Source organism: Neopsephotus bourkii, unplaced genomic scaffold (assembly GCF_033783945.1).
Source record: "Neopsephotus bourkii isolate Nb327-2 ecotype Australia unplaced genomic scaffold, CSIRO-AGI_Nbou_v1 NB_887, whole genome shotgun sequence".
NCBI classification, from domain to species: Eukaryota; Metazoa; Chordata; class Aves; order Psittaciformes; family Psittacidae; genus Neopsephotus; species Neopsephotus bourkii.
The window spans coordinates 304,042-325,446 of NW_026901381.1; the positions used below are offsets into that span (position 1 = coordinate 304,042).

The following is a 21,405-nucleotide window of genomic DNA, read 5'->3' on the forward strand; positions in this document are numbered from 1 at the left end:
GCAAAACTAAGTTTTCAGAACTGATGAGTTTTCAAACAGATAAGGCTCCAGAACTGAACCTGCTATGGGCAATGCAGAGTAGAGGGGAGAAACCAGACAGTGCTTTGTAAATACACACACCAGCAGTTATGCTGACAGCCTCCTCTCCAGAACTGGGCAAAAATGCCTTAGAAATAACAAAGACAAAAACCTGTATGTCACCAACTCCAAAGCCAGCGCTATCTGACACCAGGACACCTCTTCCAATGACTTTCCAGAACTCCAACCAGAAGGGGCAGAATGTAGTGACCCATTAAACTGTGACGTTAGAATTATACAGATAAAAGTGTAAATTCCTTAATTATTCATTTTTGAGAGGTTTTTTTCCTTCAATTAGAAGTCTCTTTACACCATTAATTCTTAGACAAACCTGGGATGGCAATAACAGCATTCCTCCTAAGTCACCTGCTTCTCTAGCTTCCATCACTGCAGCATTTTGAACAGAGGTAACAGTATAGGGCACAGGACTTGATATAGATGTAGAAGACAGAAACATAATAAATATCCTTTACAAAGACTGCCTATGGGGGTCCCTGGGGAGAGGAGAGAAATGGGAAGGAGAGGTGGTGGTGGGGTGAGATGCTTTTTGTCATTACAGAAGGATACATTTTCCAGCAAAGCTGGCAGCACAAGTCACGTTAAGCCATAGCTGAAGTTGCCTGCCTAATTCCTCTGGGATCACATGGAAAGCATACCCCATAATCTTAAGGGATGTGCTAAAGCTTTGCTGGGACTCACTCAGCAGAAACTGTTCGGGATTACTCCACAAAGCACTAATTCTGTTCTGATTTAAAGGGACACCATCAAACTAGTTTAGATACCAGACCTACGCCGCCTCACAACCGTCCAGCTGCAAATATCCTCTCAATAGCTGGTATTTTGCCATTTATATCCACTCAGGTTACCTGGAAATTAAAAGGAGAAGAAAGACTAAAAAAACCCATGATAACATGATGGACTTAGGCCCATCAACAGATATTTGGTAACACTGAGTGTTACTAATAGTGTAATAATATGGTTCATGAGTGCAGCAATCTATTACAGTTATTTACTTCCATGTGCAACTAGCGTGCTTACACTGTATGTGGGGTCCTCCTCCATGGCTGATCTCAGCAAATGGGTCACTGGCAGCTATTTAACAGCACCAAGCAGAAGTACTGTGTTCAAGGAGCAGGAAGTAACACCTCCCATGCACCAAGATAAGCCCAAGTTCTGATCCAGACTGCAGCTTTCATACCTGTAGAATTATTGTTGGTTTTCACATTAAGGTGTCCCATGCTTTGTAAGTAACAAAGAAGGGACATTACCAGTGCTCTCCTTTTTATGAACCCAGGACATGAAATCGAGAGGAAAAACTAAAGCATCCATGAAATCTCTATTAAACAACTAATAGTTTCTAAAGCATCTTGGAGATGTTCATTTTACAAGGCTTATGCTGCAATCTTCTATCATTGTTTTAATGAAATAAAGCCCTTGACTATTTCCAGAGGCAACTTTTTCTTTCACGCATAAAAGATTTTGGTTACAAAAAAAAAACACACAAAAAAAGAAAACAATTCTGGAATAGGATTCACTGCAGAACAGGCAGGAAATTCTGAAAAGCCACATAAAATGTCACCGGAGATCAGTTCTGAACCTTTGGAACAGCAACGAGAACAATTAAGACCCTTGGTAACATACATCGTGTTGTTTAATATGAAAAACATTGAGATATAAATCATTTATTAAACACATCCATACCATCTCTCAGATAGCATCTTACACAGCTGCAGCTGAAGGAACGTGAAACATCCACTTTACATTTCACCTACTCTACCGTGTGCTTTCTGTGTCCCACTTTCCTCGGGGAAGGAAATCTACAACCATCTGCTTTGCTTTGCAGGTCCCATGAAATTCACATCTCCAGTAGGTTTAGATTAGTATCAGTGGCAAACTTTTAAATCAAGAGAAGCTTCCAATCAGTTCTCCAAACACCGCTATCGGAACACAGAGCCCCGGACGCGCTCAGCGGGCAGGGAGCGCTCTGAGAGCCTGTTACAGGTTCACATGGCAGAGGTGACAGAATGAGCAGGTTCTAACAGAGCAAAACAAACATTCCACCTGAGATTCATTGCAGAGTCTGATCTTTCACGTGATCAGAGGCTGCTCTTACTTTCTCAGGACTGAATCATCTTCTTCTGCGTGTCAAAGACATATCTTTTAAACAGAAGAGAGATGGTAATGGGTTGGACTGAGTCATTCTTGCTGCTTTCATCCTCTTTGATTGCATCCCCCTTCCCTGCCTTAGATTTCTTCTTGGAGGCAGTGGTAAGAAGAGTCTTGGTTTCTGGCTTCAGCCCATCTGTAAAACACAAGGACACACATGACAAACTCACTCAACGTCACATTTCAGTGTAACTGGAAAAATGAACAGGCAAGTTGGCTTCTGAAGTCAAACAAGAGAAACAAGAACTTGAGTTTGCATTAGGAAAACCACATTTCTGCACCACACATGTGGAATACGGGAACTCGCATGAAGAATCAGAAGCCTTCAAACACAGTTATTAGGTAGATTGAGATGAGCTCTTAGGCAGAAGCTCTTCCCTGTGGGGGTGCTGAGGTGCTGGTACAGGGCGCCCAGAAAAGCTGTGGCTGCCCCATCCCTGCCAGTGTTCAAGGCCAGGTTGGACACAGGGGCTTGGAGCAAGCTGCTCTAGTGGAAGGGGTCCCTGCCCGTGGCAGGGGTTGGAGCTGGAGGAGCTATACGGTACCTGAACCATTCCACTATAATTCACAAAAGGGATGCCTCAAATCCAGAGCAGTATTCTGGCTGTATCCTTCTGCAGCTTTTGAAGTGTTAAATACAGGCCAAATTTAAACAAGCCAGAGCAACTTGCCTTGTCTAATCCTTTTACTAGTAGACCCTTCCTATTATTTACACACACCTCTCAAAAGTTCCTTCTCATCACTAAGAATATTCATAAAAATATAAGTCAGGAATGAAACCAAGTGGTCAAATACTAAAATTATAGAGTCCCAAGAGTCAGAAGGTTCTTGAATTTCCATAGTCTATTCCCCATCAAAAGCACACTGCTTCTGTTTTAACACATTACAGAGATCTGTGTGTGTTTGGGGTTTTTGTTGTTCCCTAAAATATGCTATTTGCTGTTAAAAGTTTCCCTGTCACTGCTTAGGGGAACCAGAATCAACCTGTGTAAGATTCTAGGGATCTGACTTAAGTCTTTCTCCAAACATCAGCGCCAATCAAGGACACTTGTGCTTCCCTTCCTAAATACCAGGGTTTCTTACGCTTGGTAATGTCTTTTAACTCAACACACTGGTGGCATTCAGGCTGAGAAATGCAACACAGGAAAGCCCAAACAAACGCTGTAAACCAGGAGAGATGCAGCTCCTAAAAGACCACTCCTGAGGAACTGTTTTCTCAAAGCAGAAGTTAGGCAACTCCTTGGAAGCTCATCCAGCACCACGGGAATACACCGCGAGGCATTTGGCCAAATTCAGTTCAGGCATTTCTAACCTGTGGTGTCACATAACCTTATCTCAAACACTTCATCAGCTTCTCTCCCCTCATACTGAAACGCAGCCGTGGATTCTTGTATCACAGCCTGACAAAAAGATCGAGATGCTTATGATTTACTGGAGACAGGAGGTCTGCAGGCACAGGGACTTTGCTCCAGCCCAGCCCCATCCAGGGGCACCTGCAGGTGATCTTGGAGCCAGAGCCCAGATTTCCATCCTCCCTGCATCAGGCAGCAAAATCCTTCCAGGCAATGTTCACTGTGGAGGGGAGGGAGGAAACAGGGAAGTGCTGAAGCAATCCCAGGAAATGCCGATTTGCTGTTTCATAACCAGAGGTTTTAAACCAGCCCTAACACTGCAGAGCAGCCATGGGAGGTGTGGAGAGATCCCAGGGTCTTGATTTGTGGAAAATAAAGAGCACAAGAGGAAAAAAGCAAAAGCTTTTGTATACAACCAAATAAATCACAGTCTATGTAATGCTGTAGAAGTCCAGCATCAAGCACAACCAACTTTGTATTGTAGTGTTCTGCAAGACCTGACAGGCTGAGAGAGCTGGGCTGGGTCAGCCCAAACAAGAGAAGGCTCCTGAAGGGGAGACCTTAGAGCAGCTCCAGTGCCTAAAGGGGCTGCAGGAAACCTGGAGAGGGGCTTGGGACAAGGGCCTGCAGGGACAGGCCAAGGGGAATGGCTTGAACCTGCCCGAGGTGAGACTGAGCTGAGCTCTTAGGCAGAAGCTCTTCCCTGTGAGGGTGCTGAGGCGCTGGCACAGGGTGCCCAGAGAAGCTGTGGCTGCCCCATCCCTGGCAGTGTTCAAGGCCAGGTTGGACACAGGGGCTTGGAGCAAGCTGCTCCAGTGGAATTACCGCATCAGATCCGCTGCCCTCATTCTGCAAACAGATTCAGCACTGGCACCGTCCCCACCAAAGAGTGTTTTCTGTTCCCAGCCCCGGTGCCGGGCGGTCTGAGGGCTGGAGAGGTTCTGTGACCAGGAGCAGCAGAGGGACCAGGGACCCACAGGTTTCATCCCTCCACGGGTGTCTCGCGTTACACACAAGGCAGACTTCACACTGTACAAACCCAAGGAAATGAAGGCAAACAGATCTGTCACCAAAGAAGACATCAGACCCTTAATAGCTGAAATGACAGATATTTTTAGATGGAGGTCTAGTTTAACTTACATTAAGGGTCTAATCTCTCCTGAACAATGGCTGTGTTAGCTTGAACACATAGTGAGAAATCTGTTCCATTAATTAAGTGCTGCCTGTACTACTTGGATTTGTAGCAAATGTTAATAGAATTTTTTTCTTCTTCCTCTGTTGGACAATTACTTTATTTTGCCAAGTTGCTAATGGATTAAATTGAAAAGGTCTGTGTGTTAAAAAAAGACTTTAGCTTCAAAGTTCCAAGATACGCCTTGCATACAGCAGTGGAAAATACCTATACATTAATATTATTAATGGGAAGTCCTCAGAGGCGCATAAGATATCTCAAAGCTTAACAAATTCATTCCCACCCATGTCTGTAACAAGTAGTGCCCAGCCAGAGCTTATGCCAATGTACTTGTAGCATCAACTAACCCATGCTAGACGTGAAAAGCTAGTTGTAAAATAGCTTAATCCATTCTGTTCAACTACTGTTAATAATTAGCAAATAAGAATACAGGCTCTTAACAGAATATCCTTTTTCTCAGCGTGGCCTCAAGGATTTTGTCCAAATGGAACCATTTATAAATGAAAAAAAAAAAAAAAAAATAACAAAAAAAACCCCAAAAAAACAAACCAAAGTGAATTTTCAAATTCAAATGAATTCAAATTCCTCAGCAGGAAAAAGAATTCCCAAGTCTAGGAACAGTTTCACACACACAAAATAAAGGACAAAAGCAGTAACTTTTTACACTGTTTTCACAAATAGAAACTAGCTTCTTGGGGATCTGCAGTATCTTGAATGGTTCAATGCATTGCTGCCTCGAGTTTCACATGCCAGAAATCTTCATAGAAAAGCACAGATTTCAGTAACTTCCTATGGAAACATCACAATGGAGAATCCTGGACTCCTCCCTGTGTATAAATACAGGCTGGTCTCTGCTTTCTCTCCTACAGTCCAGCTCCTTCGTCCCTAACTCCCAATTCCACTTGATACCCTGCCTTTCAGGAATTTTCTCTCCTTCTCTCCTTTTCAACTTCAGTTTTGAGACTTCCCATCTCCATATTTTTATTTCCTATTTCCACAGACCTCTTCAATAGTTATATGGGAATAGACAGGAATATTTCTGTCTCCTTCAAAGCTAATGAAACGCTGTGTTTACATGGAAGATTCTCAAGGCAGACACATGTAAATGTGAAGGAAGATAACCCAGTATCTCCTCACAGCCCAGCCAGAGACAGGAGTAATTTCTGATCAAGTGATAAACACATCATTGAAAGCAGGTGGAATAACAGAGACACAGGGCAGGCTCTCCAGCACAGCCACCAAGAGTAATGTGTTCTGCTGAACAACTCCCTTTTCCTATGGACACCTGTAAAGAAACCCTATCACTACCCACGCCAGCCAGCACCGAGGAGGAGGAAGGCATTGGCATGGATGATTGCACAGATTTCTTACAGCAATATTATTAATGAGAACAAAAAAATCATGTTAAAAGATGTCAGGCCTCTGGATTGAGGAGATTTGATTCAGGTTTTTATTCAGGTTTGGATGGAAGGGACCTTAAAGCTCCTCCAGCTCCACCCCCTGCCACGGGCAGGGACCCCTTCCACTGGAGCAGCTTGCTCCAAGCCCCTGTGTCCAACCTGGCCTTAAACACTGCCAGGGATGGGGCAGCCACAGCTTCTCTGGGCACCCTGTGCCAGCGCCTCAGCACCCTCACAGGGAAGAGCTTCTGCCTAAGGGCTCATCTCAGACTCTACTTCCTTTGAACAGTGCAGGTAGAACACTCACCTACCTGCAAACTTGCTTCCTGTCAACATTCAAATCTTAAAAACTGAACATCAGAGAACAAGTTAACATCACACATTTGATGTTGGAAATAAATTTTATCCAAGGGAAATGTAACCTTCTAATACCATAGACAAACATTTTCTTTCTTCCTAGCAAATAAAAGAGCAAGCAAAACTTGAAAGAGGCAAAGGGTTGGGGTAATCATCGCTCACAATGGATCATTCCTAACAGCTGGTTTTCACAATTTCAGGATTTCCTTAAACTCAGCCCTCAGAGGCTGAACCCCAATTACACATTTAAGGAACACAGGCTGCATTGATTCTCCTGCTAACAAGAGAGCACAAAATTCAGTGCCACTAGTTTCCAGCAGGATGAAGAACACCACTGATCCCCTAGTACACCAGCAGGCACACACTTGCTCTCCGCTTACTCCCAAAACATGTGTCAGGAGTTCTGCAATAAAGTTGTCATTAATCTGTGCTCTAAAGCCATGAAAAGCTCATGCTATTATCCCTCAAATAATGCTCTGGAGTTTCGATGCAAACAAAAAGCAGAAACATCCCAAAAATCAGAGGATCAATTTTCCCAGCCCCTCCTGCTACAGTTCTCTCTACAGCCACACAGGAAAGACTAGAGGAATAGGAAACAGAACATCCTTGAACTCTTTACGTTCAGTTATTAGGCAGAGACTCTGTTTCTCTTCTCCTCTGCTACAGATACCCAAATCCTACCTTTAGATTTTATTCAAGGCAGGCATTTTTATCCTTCAATATTCCAGCAAAACCCCTCCTGAGCTAATCAGAAGAATGACACATTTGGAAGCCTCCCAAAAACAGATGAGCTGTGTTACTCTGCCCATAAACACTGTAATAGGAGCATCAGCTATGCCATACCACAGCTAACAGACTGGATGACCAGTCATCTAGAGCCTGCATGTCCTATGTAACTTGGCATCCCATCTACCTGTCATTAATACATGGTGCTTCAGAATGAGCAGGGATGAAAACTGCATCCTGAGCTAACTACTGCCCAGGATTGGGCAGGAATTACTCGGCTAATATCAGGGTCAGTACGCCAATACCTATGAACCTTTCCAGCCAACAGATTTAAGTGCAGTACTCCTGCAGGAGCCAATCCGCTCTGCTTCTTTGTGTTCACCACTGTGGCAACAAGCATAGTATGATTACATAGACAATTTCAGTGTAGCAGTTGGCCAGAAAGCCGCTCAAGAAACAAGGGATGCTCCTTCGCTTGCCACCCTCAGAAGCTCAGCATTTGAGCTTCAATTACTTCCACAGGTCAGGCAATAAGTTTTACTTATGCAAATCCCTTCACAATTCTGCAGTAATTCTATTTTGGATTCACACCTTTCCCCACATCTCTCACAAGCGTTCTTGCTAGTCTCAACTCCAGAGTGGATTCATTTTTCTCTTCTGGCTGTACAAGATCTGCAGTTAGCACCTTGCTTGACTCGTGACTACCAATAGGACCACAGCAGGAAGTTGGCCAAGGGCGAGCAACCAACCTCCAAGGAGACCAGAAAGCAGATTCCTTCCTTGCAAACAAAATTCATACTAAAGCCTCAGAATGGTACCTGGGACCTGTGCAAAGTGTCCATAATTAACTGTTTGATGACAAAGACAAGAAAAACCCCATCCTGCAGCCCATGTGAGCAGCAGCAGACTGCCCCATGTCCTGACCGAACACTGCTGTGACAGCCGGCCTGCTTAGTACAGATAACTCCCGCAATCTCAGCTTGGTAGACTGCTTGGATATCCTTAACTACTGAAACACCTTCCCATAAACTGGGGAACAGCTGCCCCGTACCACATCAGAGAAGGCTGCAGTTTAGTGGTGAACTGAACTGCGTCTTGTATATCAATTTGTTAAGTTTATACAGGCTTTTGGACTGAGAGACGTTATTTTAAGAGGTGGTACTACGGGAAATAACACGGATTTCATTATGGGCTCCTGCTTAGCAGGGAAAGAGCTAATCTTCCTTGATGAGGAAGACAGAAGCTGTTTTAATTCAAGAGGCTGACCTAGGTGAAGTTGAGGCCAAAGCTGTATTTGGAAAACTCTCACATCGAGCCGGACACGACCCTTTGGAGCTCAGTGCCAATTCCACACAATGGCTTGACTGCGCTCTCCGGCGGGCCTTAAAGGCACATTTTGTATCTTGGCTTTTGCTGCAAGCAATCAAGAAAGAATGCAAGAAAACAAAACTGTTTCCCAAGCACTGTTTGCTGGTGCCATAATTAATATAATCAAACAATTCCACAAATTGCTTCCAATTGCTGGCGTCACTTTCATGTGCAGAGCCAAACTTTCAAAGAAGGGCCCTTCTTGTCCTGCATCCTTACACTGGAAACCCTCGCCTCACACAATAGTAAACAAGCCCTCACTAAATAGTGTGGGGTAATTTGTACTGTAATAGGTCCCCAAGGCACCATGGACACAATTTGAAATGCCATCTAATTTTTCTTTTTAATTAAAAAAGCAGTTACTATATTTAAATAACAACACAGAAAGGTTCAGAGGGGACAGAGCGGAGTTTCCCACAGCTCTCTGGGAGTTTTCTCAAGGTCAGGAAGAGTTTTATAGGCTCAACTGGTACACATTTTTTTCTTTAATTAGTCTGCCATACCCTCTGCATGAAGTCAGCGTCTTGATTTTCAGTCTGATATTGTTCATATTGCTAAATGGAGCACAGATTCCAGTACCACCCCATGTCTATCAGTTACTGATGCTGTACTTCCCTGTATGTGCCCTGCCTGCCCCTTCCCTCTCCTCTCTTAGTCCTGAACTTGTCACCTACCACCAGGGACACCCAGCAAACCACATCGTATTGACAGTGTGCCATTCATTCAGTTTTACACTTTTCAGTTTCCAGCAGATGATCAGGATATATGATCCAATTGCCCAAATTTACATAACCACATTTTTACTTTTTGTGGGCAAAATTAAAGTGTAATAATCAAACACCAGATGCAACTGAACCAGTTACCTGAAGCCATGCAGCAGGATAATCTCTGCACTTGACAAATCCCCACCACACATCACACCATTGCTCTCCAACCATCTCACTACTGAAGTCCACGTTAAGTCTACACAAGCCCATGCACATTTCAAACTGGTATCTGCAGTTCCCACAGTGGGTTTTCCAAAACACACCTTAGTCCAACATCCCCTTAGCGCTAAATAAGACCCCAAACAGCTCTGAAGCAGAATGACATACTCAAGATCTTAATTTGTTGGCTAATTGGCCACACTTCAGCAGGAAGAGGTTGACCAAAGAGGTACCGAACCTGACCCTTCCTTATAGACCAATACACTCCAGTGGCTCTTATGTTGTTTGCCACAACCATTTGCTGGCTAATCCCTCCCAGGGCATCTCACTTCATGCTTTACATTCCCAAAACATAACTATGACTCAAATGCTCTACACTGTGTTTTGTTTCTATATTCCAGAGACTGGCTCCAATACCGGTTACATGGAACACTCCAGTGCATCGTGATTACTAGCTCTAGGCTACACGAACTAAGAGTACAGACAATAAAATGGATCAACTTGCAGAGCAGCAAAACAACCACCAAGGAAATCCTTTTGGCCTCAAATCCAACGCTGTCCCATTAGCCTAAAGGATTTTCCAATTATTTCCTGCACAGGCTTATATACGTGCTTCCAGTGCATTAACAAGGCTGCAACTATGCTGATATATCACACAGCAACTGCTCATAAACTCTGTTTTCACTTGATGGCCACTCAAAAGTTCATGCAGTCGTTGGGATCATGTCCAAGCTCTACACTCATACTCCAGGCCTGGAGAGGCAACCCTCATCCTGATGCTGCCCTTCTAAGCCTGGGTGTTCCTCAAACTCTCTGAAGCAAAAACCGAGTGCAAGGAACATGCCCAATGCACAACAGGGGCAACTGTGAAAGATAATGGACTAATAAGGACATCAAATTACTAATACAAATATAAATGCACAGTAGTTGGAGGCCTGGGAATGTAGACAGGCTTTTGTTACAGTTCAACAATAGAAAAAACTACAAGCAGGTCACTGTGAACCAAGACCATTCAAAACAAAGAACAGTGTCTCAAAATCACAGCTTTTGTCACTGGACCTCTCAGAAGTCTCTCCCAGGAAGGAAGAGAAGGACAGAAGTATGCAGACATAAACACAACGAGTAAAACTTGGGAGAGCCTATGACAACTGTCCCACAGGACAGATCTTCACAAGTGTTATTGGCAAGGTAACTCCTTGCTGGTTAAATCCTCAACTCAAGTGGAACAAAATCATACAGATGTCACAAGAGTCAAGGTATGGGTGTGCAAATAGATCATGGAACCACTAAGCACAGGAGCTTTAATCATTTTAAACCCATAGAATATCTTGTTGGGACTAAATTCATACCCAGTGAGGAATTTCTCAGCCCAGAGCCACTCACAGCAGCTGGACCAGAAGATACTTTAGACCATTTCTGTCAGCACCCCAGGTAAATAAATGGCAAATAAACCAACACCACCCCTGCTCTGTGCACTGAGGAGCAGGAGATACAACTGAAAATGTTTTGAGTGCAGCACAAGGGACTAGAACTTCATCAGCTTTGTGAAGAAGACTGCATGGAGACCTCATAGCAGCCTTCCAGGATCTGAAGCGGGGCTATAGGGATGCTGGGATGGACTCTTCTAGGGACTGTAGTGATAGGACAAGAGGTAACGGGTTTAAAGTTAAACAGGGGAAGTTTATATTGGATATAAGGAGGAGGTTCTTTACTGTGAGGGTGGTGAGGCACTAGAATGGCTTGCCCAGGGAAGCTGTGAATGCTCCATCTCTGGCAGTGTTCAAGGCCAGGTTGGACAGAGCCTTGGATGGCATGATTTAGTGTGAGGTGTCCCTGCCTATGGCAGGGGGTTGGAACTGGATGACCTTACGGTCCTTTCCAACCCTAACTATTCTATGATTCTATTGTATGATTCTATGAACAACAAACCAGCCCTGACACACAGCCTTTCAGAAACACACAGTGTGGGAAAGGTCCGGTGAGGGGATGTGACACTGAATCAAAGGCAGTTCATTACAAAGCAGCTTCCAATCAAAGCACTAGATCCACAGGCTGGTCTGTAATTCCCCATGTCCCAGCCTCTCCTGACACAGAGCGGGCACCGCAGCAGCTGGTTAAGCTGGACCAGCTCCACTGACATATCCCAGGCATCTGCTGGGCCGGAGCTGAAGTTTGGTGATATTCATCTTCCTCTTGGGCTGCCTTTATAAAGCAATCCCAAACAATGGGACTTCAGCATCAAGTATAAAACATTTCCATTTTTCTTCCTAAACTTCTTTAATGCGATTAGGAGGGGAGGGGGTTGGGGAGCAGCTTTTGCTTTTTTATGTTATGTATATTGTGTGTAAACAAATATGCAATTTGCTTTAAAAAGATAAGGTGATTAAATTTTTATCGGGCTTGTACTCTGTTGTCACCACAACAAAGAGAATTAGGAGGAGGAAAGAAAGGCCTTTTTATTTGAATTATGCTCTTACCAGAGGTTCTCTCCAGCACAGCTGTAAAGCCACTCAATGTTCTCCAAACAGGCCCTTTGATTGCATTTTATTCAACTTGTTTGCATTTGGAGCAATCGAAAGGGAAAAGAACGCTCCACATTTTGATGTCTTAATGTTCCTTAATACCTTCTTTAATTTATATTAAGCTTCTTAACTAGGGTGATGAATTCTTCAAAAACAATAAAGACCTAGTGCACAAATCTTTCACACACCATGAAAATTGAAATTATAATGTATTCATGGCTTCTTTTTTTTTTTTTTGTTATAAAAAAAAACCCTCCAACATTATTTGGAAGAAAGATTTAAAGCATATAAAAAATCCTGAAGTTGTATGAAAATTACTTGATCCACAGAAACAGATGGAAGTTCAAACTAATTATTACAAGGGAAATATTAATGTTGTGGGAGGTGGAGGAGAATAAACAGTATGAGAACATTGGGCTACTAAGAAGTTTTCAGTCTTTTAGTGACCTATAAACTCCTTCTCTATGGCTTTCTACAGAAAAAAAAAAAAGGATACTGGGAATTTGTATGATTTTGTTTTACCAAGACAAATTCAAACACTTGCCAGTTCTTTCTCCCTTATTATTCATATACTTGTTCCCTAAAACAGATCTCCAGCTTCACGGTTCCACAGTGGATTTCATTGAATCCCAGACTGGTTTAAGTTGGAAGAGACCTTAGAGCTCAACCAGTCTCAACCTCTTTCACATGCAGGGACCCCTTCCACTGGAGCAGCTTGCGCCAAGCCCCTGTGTCCAACCTGGCCTTGAGCACTGCCAGGGATGGGGCAGCCACAGCTTCTCCGGGGACCCTGTGCCAGCGCCTCAGCACCCTCATAGGGAGGAGCTTCTGCCTAAGAGCTCAGCTCAGTCTCCCCTCGGGCAGGTTAAAGCCAGTGCTGTCCCTCTGCCACACCATCATGTTTTCTTTGCATGTCTCCTACAAACTAACCCTGCCTTTGCAGCACAGAAAGACAAAGCAATGCTAACCTGGACAGTTGTCCAAGCTCAACAACCATCTTACAACAGGTAAGCCCCATTGTATCCCAACCTGTTAAAACTTTCATCATCTTTCTTTACAGGAGCAAATACAAAACCTACATATCCACACCAGTACAGCTGCATGCAACCAGTTAAAAGTCTTAACTGCAGTATCTGTAAAAGCTTGTGCCTTTAAGCAGAAAGGATTCATGAATTTTAATTTGTTTAAAATGTTGAAAAATTCCATCCAGGCAAACGGAGTCAAGAAGCCAAAGGATGAGGCCATCTATCTGGTTTGTATTTATAAAATAAAAACCTCAAGCCTATGCATGTCTTAGTCACCCACAGATCCTCCAGCAGTAAAAAATACTTTCCAATAACGATGTTTCCTGCATTTCTTTTAATTAAGACACTCTGCTTTCCCCATTCAGCACATGCTGCTTGAACACTGTCGAGCCATAACTGATTCCCATTGTATTATTGAACTATTACTATTACAAATTAGGCAGTGATTTTGGACACTGGGCAAGATTTGCAGAATAGGCCTCTTCCTGTAAAGCTGCTTCAATATCATTCATTTTAGAAACTCAAAGTGATCAGCCCACCCTCCAAATAAAAACACTTTAAATCAATGTCAGCATTACTGTTAAAGGCATAACTTTGTTATATTCCCCTTTCTCAATATCAAGACTTTCTGTTCAATCTTTTCATGCTTTTTCTCAGTAATCACCAAGACCTGAAATAAACCTTGGAATCCAAAGTTAATGTTTTCTAATAATTACTTCATAGTGCTTGGGCTTCAAATACACCACCACAACAGCAACAACAATCCCAGTGAAGCAATGATGTGGTTATAAAGAGGTAGGTATGCTAAATCAGACTTTAAATGACATAGGACGAGGAGCAGAGATACAGCAACACAGACCCAGCAGACTAACAATTAATACCTCCCTCCATGGCACAGTGATACTTCCATTTTTCTAGGCAAGCACCCAAGGGCTGGGTTTCCTTCCTCATCCCACTGTTCCTGGGGCACAGGCTGTTCTAAAGCCTGGGCAAGTCAAATACCAGAGAAGGCAGGTACAGCCTCTGTCCTGCCACGGCGAGCAGATCACTTTTAGGGCTGAAGGAGATCAGCTTTCCCAAGCCATCCTCAAGAGATTCTCTTCATCCTTCCGGAACTCCTAGGTGCTGATATTGTTTAGGAACAGGATGCAGGCAGATCACAAACCTGAGATGCAGAAATTAACAACAAGCATCCTAATGCCAGCTGGAAAAGAACAAATTACAGCAACCTCACCAAATTCCCACTGCCAATGCCAGCCTGTTCAAGTGTCCGGGTCCAAACCCAGCAGTGAGAGGGAAAAGATTCCCAACTGGTATTTCAGGGGGCTACAACACCCAACGCAGCTCCAAACACTGGTGACCTGCACTGAAGAGCCACTGCGCATTTCCAACACACCAACTCACTTGGACTTGTGCTGCACAAAACCTAACCCACACCACTGAATTTGGTGTTTCTAGGGAGCGCAGTACAAGGCAGCACTGAAGGAGAGGAAAATTAGATTAGAGCAGATGGAATACGACCAGCCAAAACACACAAACAAATCCACAATAAATGAGCCCCATTACCGAAACCACAAAGGCAGCATCTCGTGTGATGACTGCTGATTTCATTAGGTTTGGGTTCTAGCACAGTCCATTGCAGGAGCAGGAGTTCTCACAGCTCAGCATTTATTTTTCTTGACAAATAACTGTTAAACATTTGCCTTGTACTAACACATCAATGTTTAGGATATCCTTACTCAAAGACAACACAGGAACATAGTTTTAGCCTATCAACAACATAAATGACTTGTGAGTGACCCTACCAAAGCCTGGATTATCTTTTGCCTACTGAGTTTTGCAACAACACTAGATTTCTGAAGGTGGGGGAAAACAAAGACAAGACAAATTCACACTCAGATCGCATTTTCTCCGAAACCTCTTCCCCATCTTCCTCTCAGCTCCCATTATGACCCTGCTCCAGTCAACTCTCCACAGCATCTAAAAGACATCCAATAAAAAGAAACAGAGCATCCCCTCCAACACCCGTCTGCGCCTGTGTTCTCTATTTAGACCCCTGCCTCAGGGTTTTAATTCCCTCCACCCTTACTCCCAACTCAGCCTCAGTGGTCTTGATGTCTGCAGTTATTGCTCAGGGCAAAGCTGATCAACTGCAGGTTCTGTGATGGGAACCAAGAAGGCATTTACAATTCCAACAGCTGTTCTTCATTTTGCAGCAGAATCATGGCAAATCTGTGGTTCAAACCCTCCCTCCTATGAAGAGGACAGAAAATACATGAACAATCAAAAAAACCCCAAAACCCCAAGGAAAAGCAAGGAGTGGGAAAGTACCACGGGTGAAGAACACAGCCCTAGCCCATAACCATTTTGCCAGCAGAAAGCTAGTAACATAGAGACTATCTAACCACATTAAGCCTGAAGTCCTATCTTATCCAGGTTCCTTCCTTACCAGCAGAAAGTGGAGGAGGGGGAATTCTGCAGCACAACAAAGTATTAAGTCACATTCTCCTCTTAAAGACCGAGGAGCCCTGCAGCCTGCAGCTACTGTGGGTAACACACAAGGGAGCTGTCTAGTGAGGAAGCACATCCCCACACAGGTTAACATGCCACCCCTCACCTTGTCAGCTACTCCAGCCCTCACAGATCCAATTGGAAGCAGCAGCAGCATTCCCTCATCCTGCATGCTGATGAAGGAACTCACTAAAGCAAGTGTTTCACACACAATTCATGAGGTGATGGACCTACAGCAGGTTTATATTAGTATTTACACTGCTAGAACTCAAGCTCTAGTAACAATTTCAAGGAGAAAGGCAAACCCAAGTCTTAACAAAGCCTGCCCTTCCACGTAAGTTTAAACAATAAGTCTTAACAAGATTTTCCTCAGGAAAGCTGTCCTCTTATCCTCTGGAAGAAATATGGGATAACCTGGGAAGAGAACAGCCTAACTCTTCAGGAAGAAATCAGGGAGTTTGCCCAAGGGACATGGGGGTGGTCAGGATAAGGCAGCATCTTAAACTCCTGCCTCAAACAAGATCAGCCTCCGTGTCTTAAATGCACATCCTTCAGATAACCTGTGCGGTGCCCAAGTTTGGCTCTAGGTGCAAGAAAAACTATCAATGTGCAGGCAGAAACAAACCCATCTTCTTTCCTGTACTGGGCTAAGAGATACCAAGCAAAGAGGTCACTCAGATCAGTTTTGCAGTAAGTCAGAAGCAAGAAGCACATAGCACTTAATGTTCGGATTTCATTTCCTATTTAGACACATCAGCTTTGGTTGAGCAACTTTCTATTTAAAAAAGACAGCAGAAATAAAGCAAACACTGGGATGAGACCTGCTCCATTTGCAACTTGAGGTACTTGTAGTGAACTTCACTGGGGAAATAAAGTAGTATAAAACCAGCCCTAACATTAGAAGAGCCACGGTCGCTGTGAAGGCTTCTAACGAAGGGCAGTTTGTGCTCTGCAATCTAAAATTATAATGGACAGGCCACTCTGCTCCCACCTTTTATTCAGTCCTATTTTACTACTCCAAATAGACACTACCTAAATTTGTATACTCTTTAACAGCAGTTAATCTTCAATTAAAATACCTAGAGCAGAAACTAAGATAACTGGTTTAAAAGGTAAAAGCTTATTGACAAAAATGTATTCTTCATATTGCCTTTTTTAATTCTGCATATTAAAAATGTCATTTTTATGACTTGGAAAAAAAAATCTCTGGGAATAATGAAGGCTAACAAAAGACTGAAGAGCAGTAATTTAAAAAGCTCCATATGTAGCATCCTGATTACTGTATCAGTCCCATTTCCATAACGAAGGGAGAAGTCACCAGACGGCTGCCTGTCCTTCCTGGTGACAAGGAAAGGGCACGGAGAACAGTGTGGCTTCAGGGCATCCTCCTCCAGGCTCCAAGGGAGGAAGAACAAGGAGCCTGCTGCAGCACAGCATGGGGGTGGCACACGGTAACCCCAGCTTTGGTGGTCCCTGCACATGTCCTTAATTTGGAAGCAGCTGGGTTCAAAAGTTTATCCTCCCTGTTTGACCTGCCGAGGTTCAGCGTGCGGGTGCGCGTAGGAGAGCGCGCATCCCACCACACACGCAGAGATGTGCAGCCACAGTGCACCCAGGGCACACCTAAGGCTTTGCACCCAAGAGCATCCTGCATATTTTAAACACCAAAGCATTATCCAGTACACACTGGAGTGGCGTACACAAGGGATCAGCCTTCCCAATCCAACCCGGCCAGCCCCCATCACAAAATATGGTCCTGACCTGGGTTCTGGAATTTGGGGGTGTAATTTCACAAAAGGACAGATTAACAAAAGAATTTAATTGCAATAGTACCTATTTAGATGGAACAGATTCAACACACATCCTAGGAAGTACAACCACCAAATCTGCAAGCTTGAGCAGATTAGTGCATGCCTATCACAGGTAAACCTGAGCAATAGGTTCAACAGCCACAGAATTCTCTTCACATGTATAGCACTTTCCATCACAGATGCAGCAAGTTAAAGATGTCATTAAAGCAGGGACTGAGTAAGGGAAGCAGGAAGACTAGAGAGCAGGAGGACGCTGGGAACCTCCAAGCACACTGAGTTTATGAGCATCAATGCAAAAGCATAGTCACAGACTGTTGGGACAGTCACAGCTTGGATGAATTAAAGTATTCTCCACTTGACATGGGCATATTTGCTTGAAAGGCTGCATAACTGCAGGCAGAAATCCCTGCTCCTGACACAAAGGATGTAGTTTTCAACCCTTTCTCATCGTGCAGTTCAGACACAGGGAAGTCGGTGCCTATCAGCTGCGCTTTGCTCACTGCAGATATGCTCCTTGGCACATCGGATGCACGGCAGAACATCTTCACTGGGATTTCAAGAGAGATCTAAGGTTGTGAATTTATAGCACATTTGTGATGGGATTTGAGCATTCAGACAGTCACTATCATGAGATAAGAAACAGCAACTAATTAATCCAGGGAAATGCGATGGTAGAGACGAGTGCAATAACATCCTCAGCACTGGTGCTATTTTGAAATCTTGAATCAACTGTTTACAGAAGCTCTTCACTTGTGTTCACAGCACTAAGTGCTCTTCATGGATGAAATAGGGCTTGTTTTATTTAAACAGTAAGACCCATCATGCAGAGAGGATAAGCAGTTTGTGGGCAGCGGAGAACCCAAGTTTTCAAACAGAGCAAGCACTTGGCGGTTGTTGAAGTTGCAGCGTTCAGTCGGAATTACACAACAGCAATGCCATTACAAACCAGTTCCAAACACAACGGGGGGCAAACACTTCGCATGCAACACAAATGGAGCGAAGCACGTAGCCCTAACGGCTGAGAAAATGAAAGTTCTTTAACAGAGGAGCCCATACATCAGCAACTGAAACTGAGAACTACAACGTGAGATGGTGCCTGAGGGGAACAAGCAGCACAAAGGCGCTCTAGACAGCGAGGCTGTGGAGACCAGACCACTTGACCAAGGCCAAAACCCACAAGTCTCTCTTCAAAAGTTCCAGGGACAAAGGGAAAAGTTAATGTTCACAGGCACTGTGCACTTCAGAGTTCCTTGGGACCTGAAAACCCATCCAGCTTTCCAGGGAAACCCCCGGGTTTCAATGGAAATGTTTCAGACATTGCCTTAGCATCAGGTCTGATCACCTAAAAGGTGGGAAATAAGGGTAAAAGCCCTCCAAGAAAACAAAAAGTGTACTTTCATTGCTATGCAGTATTCATAACATAGGGAACACTTCCCATTTCTGTTTCAATACAGCAGTACCCAACTACTCAACAAAAGAGCAAACAACAGTAAACAATAATTCCCATGTATTGCTACAGCAGACAAATAAAAAGGAACCCACCAAGCAATCACAGACAGAGCAGGCTCTCCAGAGCCATGCAAGCCCTGGGCTGACAGCTCTACTCAAGGGATACCAGCACACTTACTCCATCATACATAAACTGGATCCTACCTGGTCTGTAAGTATAAATTGGGAATTACTCAAGAGATTCAATGGTTGAAGTGAGAATACAATTGAACCAATACCTCTTGCTCACACACCAGTGATAACAGAGGAACAAGCCCTAGAGCTGTGGTACAACTTGCTCTTGAGTTATTATAGCCCTAATGAATAAGCACACGAGACAGAAGTTAACAAACGCAGCCTAGTTTTGCTTGTTTGACTTCCACCAGATCACAACATTATTTCAGCTCTGTCTCAGCTTCCCCACTCACTAACCTCATGTTGTAATGCTACAGTTCTTTCTACAATACCTTGAAATAACACAGCCCTTTCTTAAGCTGAAGCAAAGCTCTGTAGTATTCAAGTTCACAAAGTGTCCTTGTTGCTGAAGCCGCCTGTTCCTCTTAATTTCATGTTTAAACAGCTCCACCGAGCTCTGAAGATCTTGATTTATTTCCGATTTTACAAATTTTAAACCAGGCTTTTTGCAGGGATCTAATTCATGGCTTTAACATTTCATCAAATAGGCTTTTGTTGAGTGCGGCTGAGCAGGCACATTACTCAGGGTCATAAACTTCAAGTCAAATCACAGGCAACAGAGAAGCTCCTGGGCTTTTCCTATGCTCCCCGCGCCTCCCACAGAAGGCTAATTATTTTACAACAAAACTGAAGAGTATTTTTCCCCCCTAAAGCTCTATTTGTTCCTTGTGTCACTATTTCTGCTCCCGGAGCATGAATTCATTGTCTGCAGCTCCTATTTTCCCAGCAGAACCACAGTGCTTGGCCACCCATATACCAACAAGAAGACTCAAGCTGAAGGCAAATGACATCCTTAAGCAGCATTAACTCTTGACGTGTACATTGCCAACAGATTCCTGCGCAACACCATGCCCTCACCTCTGCCTTGTACCGAGACAGGAAGGCTGTGGTGTTGTTTAACATCTGAGCTGTTTGAATCCACTGACATTGAACATACTGTCATTCCTATGTTTTTCTCTTTAATTATCAGTGTAGCATTTGCAGAAGAACAGACCTGCAGAAGTAGTTTCCTCTTCAAAGCGATAAACTAGATGGTTATGACCAGTGAGGATCTGGATGTCCAGAAAGCCATGATTGTTACATCAGCTCCATTTTTAGGACAAGTCCTAAGATGTGCTGACACAGAAGTAATGGAAATAGAGAAACAAAAGTCAAAGTATTGTTTTGGACCAAAATAGACAGCTCTATTTTTAGAAGGAAAAAAAAAAAATCTAACCAAACCAGCAAATGCATTGAACTGTGCCTGGTCTGGAAAAGGGAGTTCCTCAACTATGGAAGATTTAACAACCTCACCCAAAATAAAGCAAGTAGGGTGGTTGTTTTTAAATCTGGGACCAAGTGACCCTGTACAGGGAGTTAGAGTTTATTCTGGTCTCTTCTGTCATCCTGAAGCTCCTACTTTGTCATTTCGACAGTCTAAGTCCTTCACGAGAACCTTTAAATCCAACCTACAATTAAGACACAAATAAAAACCAGGCCTAAGCCCCAGTTTGATAAAGGAAATAAGTTTATAACTGCTGCAAGCTTTGTCCTTTCAGGACGACCAAATACATACATTAGATCAGCTTTTAGCCCTCAGCAAGGCTGGGGGAAGAGTGAAGCCTCATTTAATGCTCGGTCCCATTTAGTCATACAAAGCTGGGAGGAGGCATAAGGGTAATAATTTAGCAATGCAACAACTCCAAAGACCTAGAAAAGCATGGCAGCCTCTAGAGGTTTGCCTAAAGGTTCTTCTGGGGACAGCCAGGGCTACAAAAGCTGCTTTAAGCTTCAATCCTTAAAATAAGCCCATAAACTCAGAAAATACTTCTCTGCAAGGGTGGCAGCCCCATAAAAGTTTTATGAATGTTTTAAAAGTGCCCCATCAAGGGGCCGGCCGCTCAGTCACCTCCCAACCTCCTGAAGAACAACACAGGCAGGGAAGCAGGGCTGTGGGTCAGGTTCCCAAGCAGCCTGACAAACGGCTCCATTCCTCCCGCATCCCCCTAACACACATCCCCATCTGCCCCATCGCCACTGGGGACAGGGCACAGCTGAGCCATCACCTGCCTCTACCCATCTTCTCCAAGACCTTATTCCCCTCCCTGTTAGCTATCACCTGCTGGGGAAGGGGAAGACAAACCAGTATATATAAATAAGGGCCACCAAAGGGAAATACAAACCCAATCTGGTTTTGAAGTTCTATTTCTAAAAGCATCTTAGATCCAGAGGTTGTAAAAACATATGGTTCATGCTCCTCAAGTGAGCCAGTCACTGTTAGTTTGACACTGGCTTACAGAACTGGACAG

At 43.8% G+C, this 21,405-nt stretch overlaps 1 protein-coding gene across 1 annotated transcript in view; it reads right to left on the bottom strand.

Moving 5' to 3' along the window:
* Positions 1–2,128: 2,128 nt before the first annotated feature.
* The window catches only part of EEFSEC (eukaryotic elongation factor, selenocysteine-tRNA specific), a 101,794-nt gene continuing 82,517 nt past the window's right edge, over positions 2,129–21,405 (bottom strand). Inside the window, exon 7 of the mRNA XM_061357134.1 lies at positions 2,129–2,380. Coding sequence (XP_061213118.1) covers positions 2,196–2,380 — 185 coding nt within the window. The 3' untranslated portion in view covers positions 2,129–2,195. The remainder of the gene's footprint in view (positions 2,381–21,405) is intronic.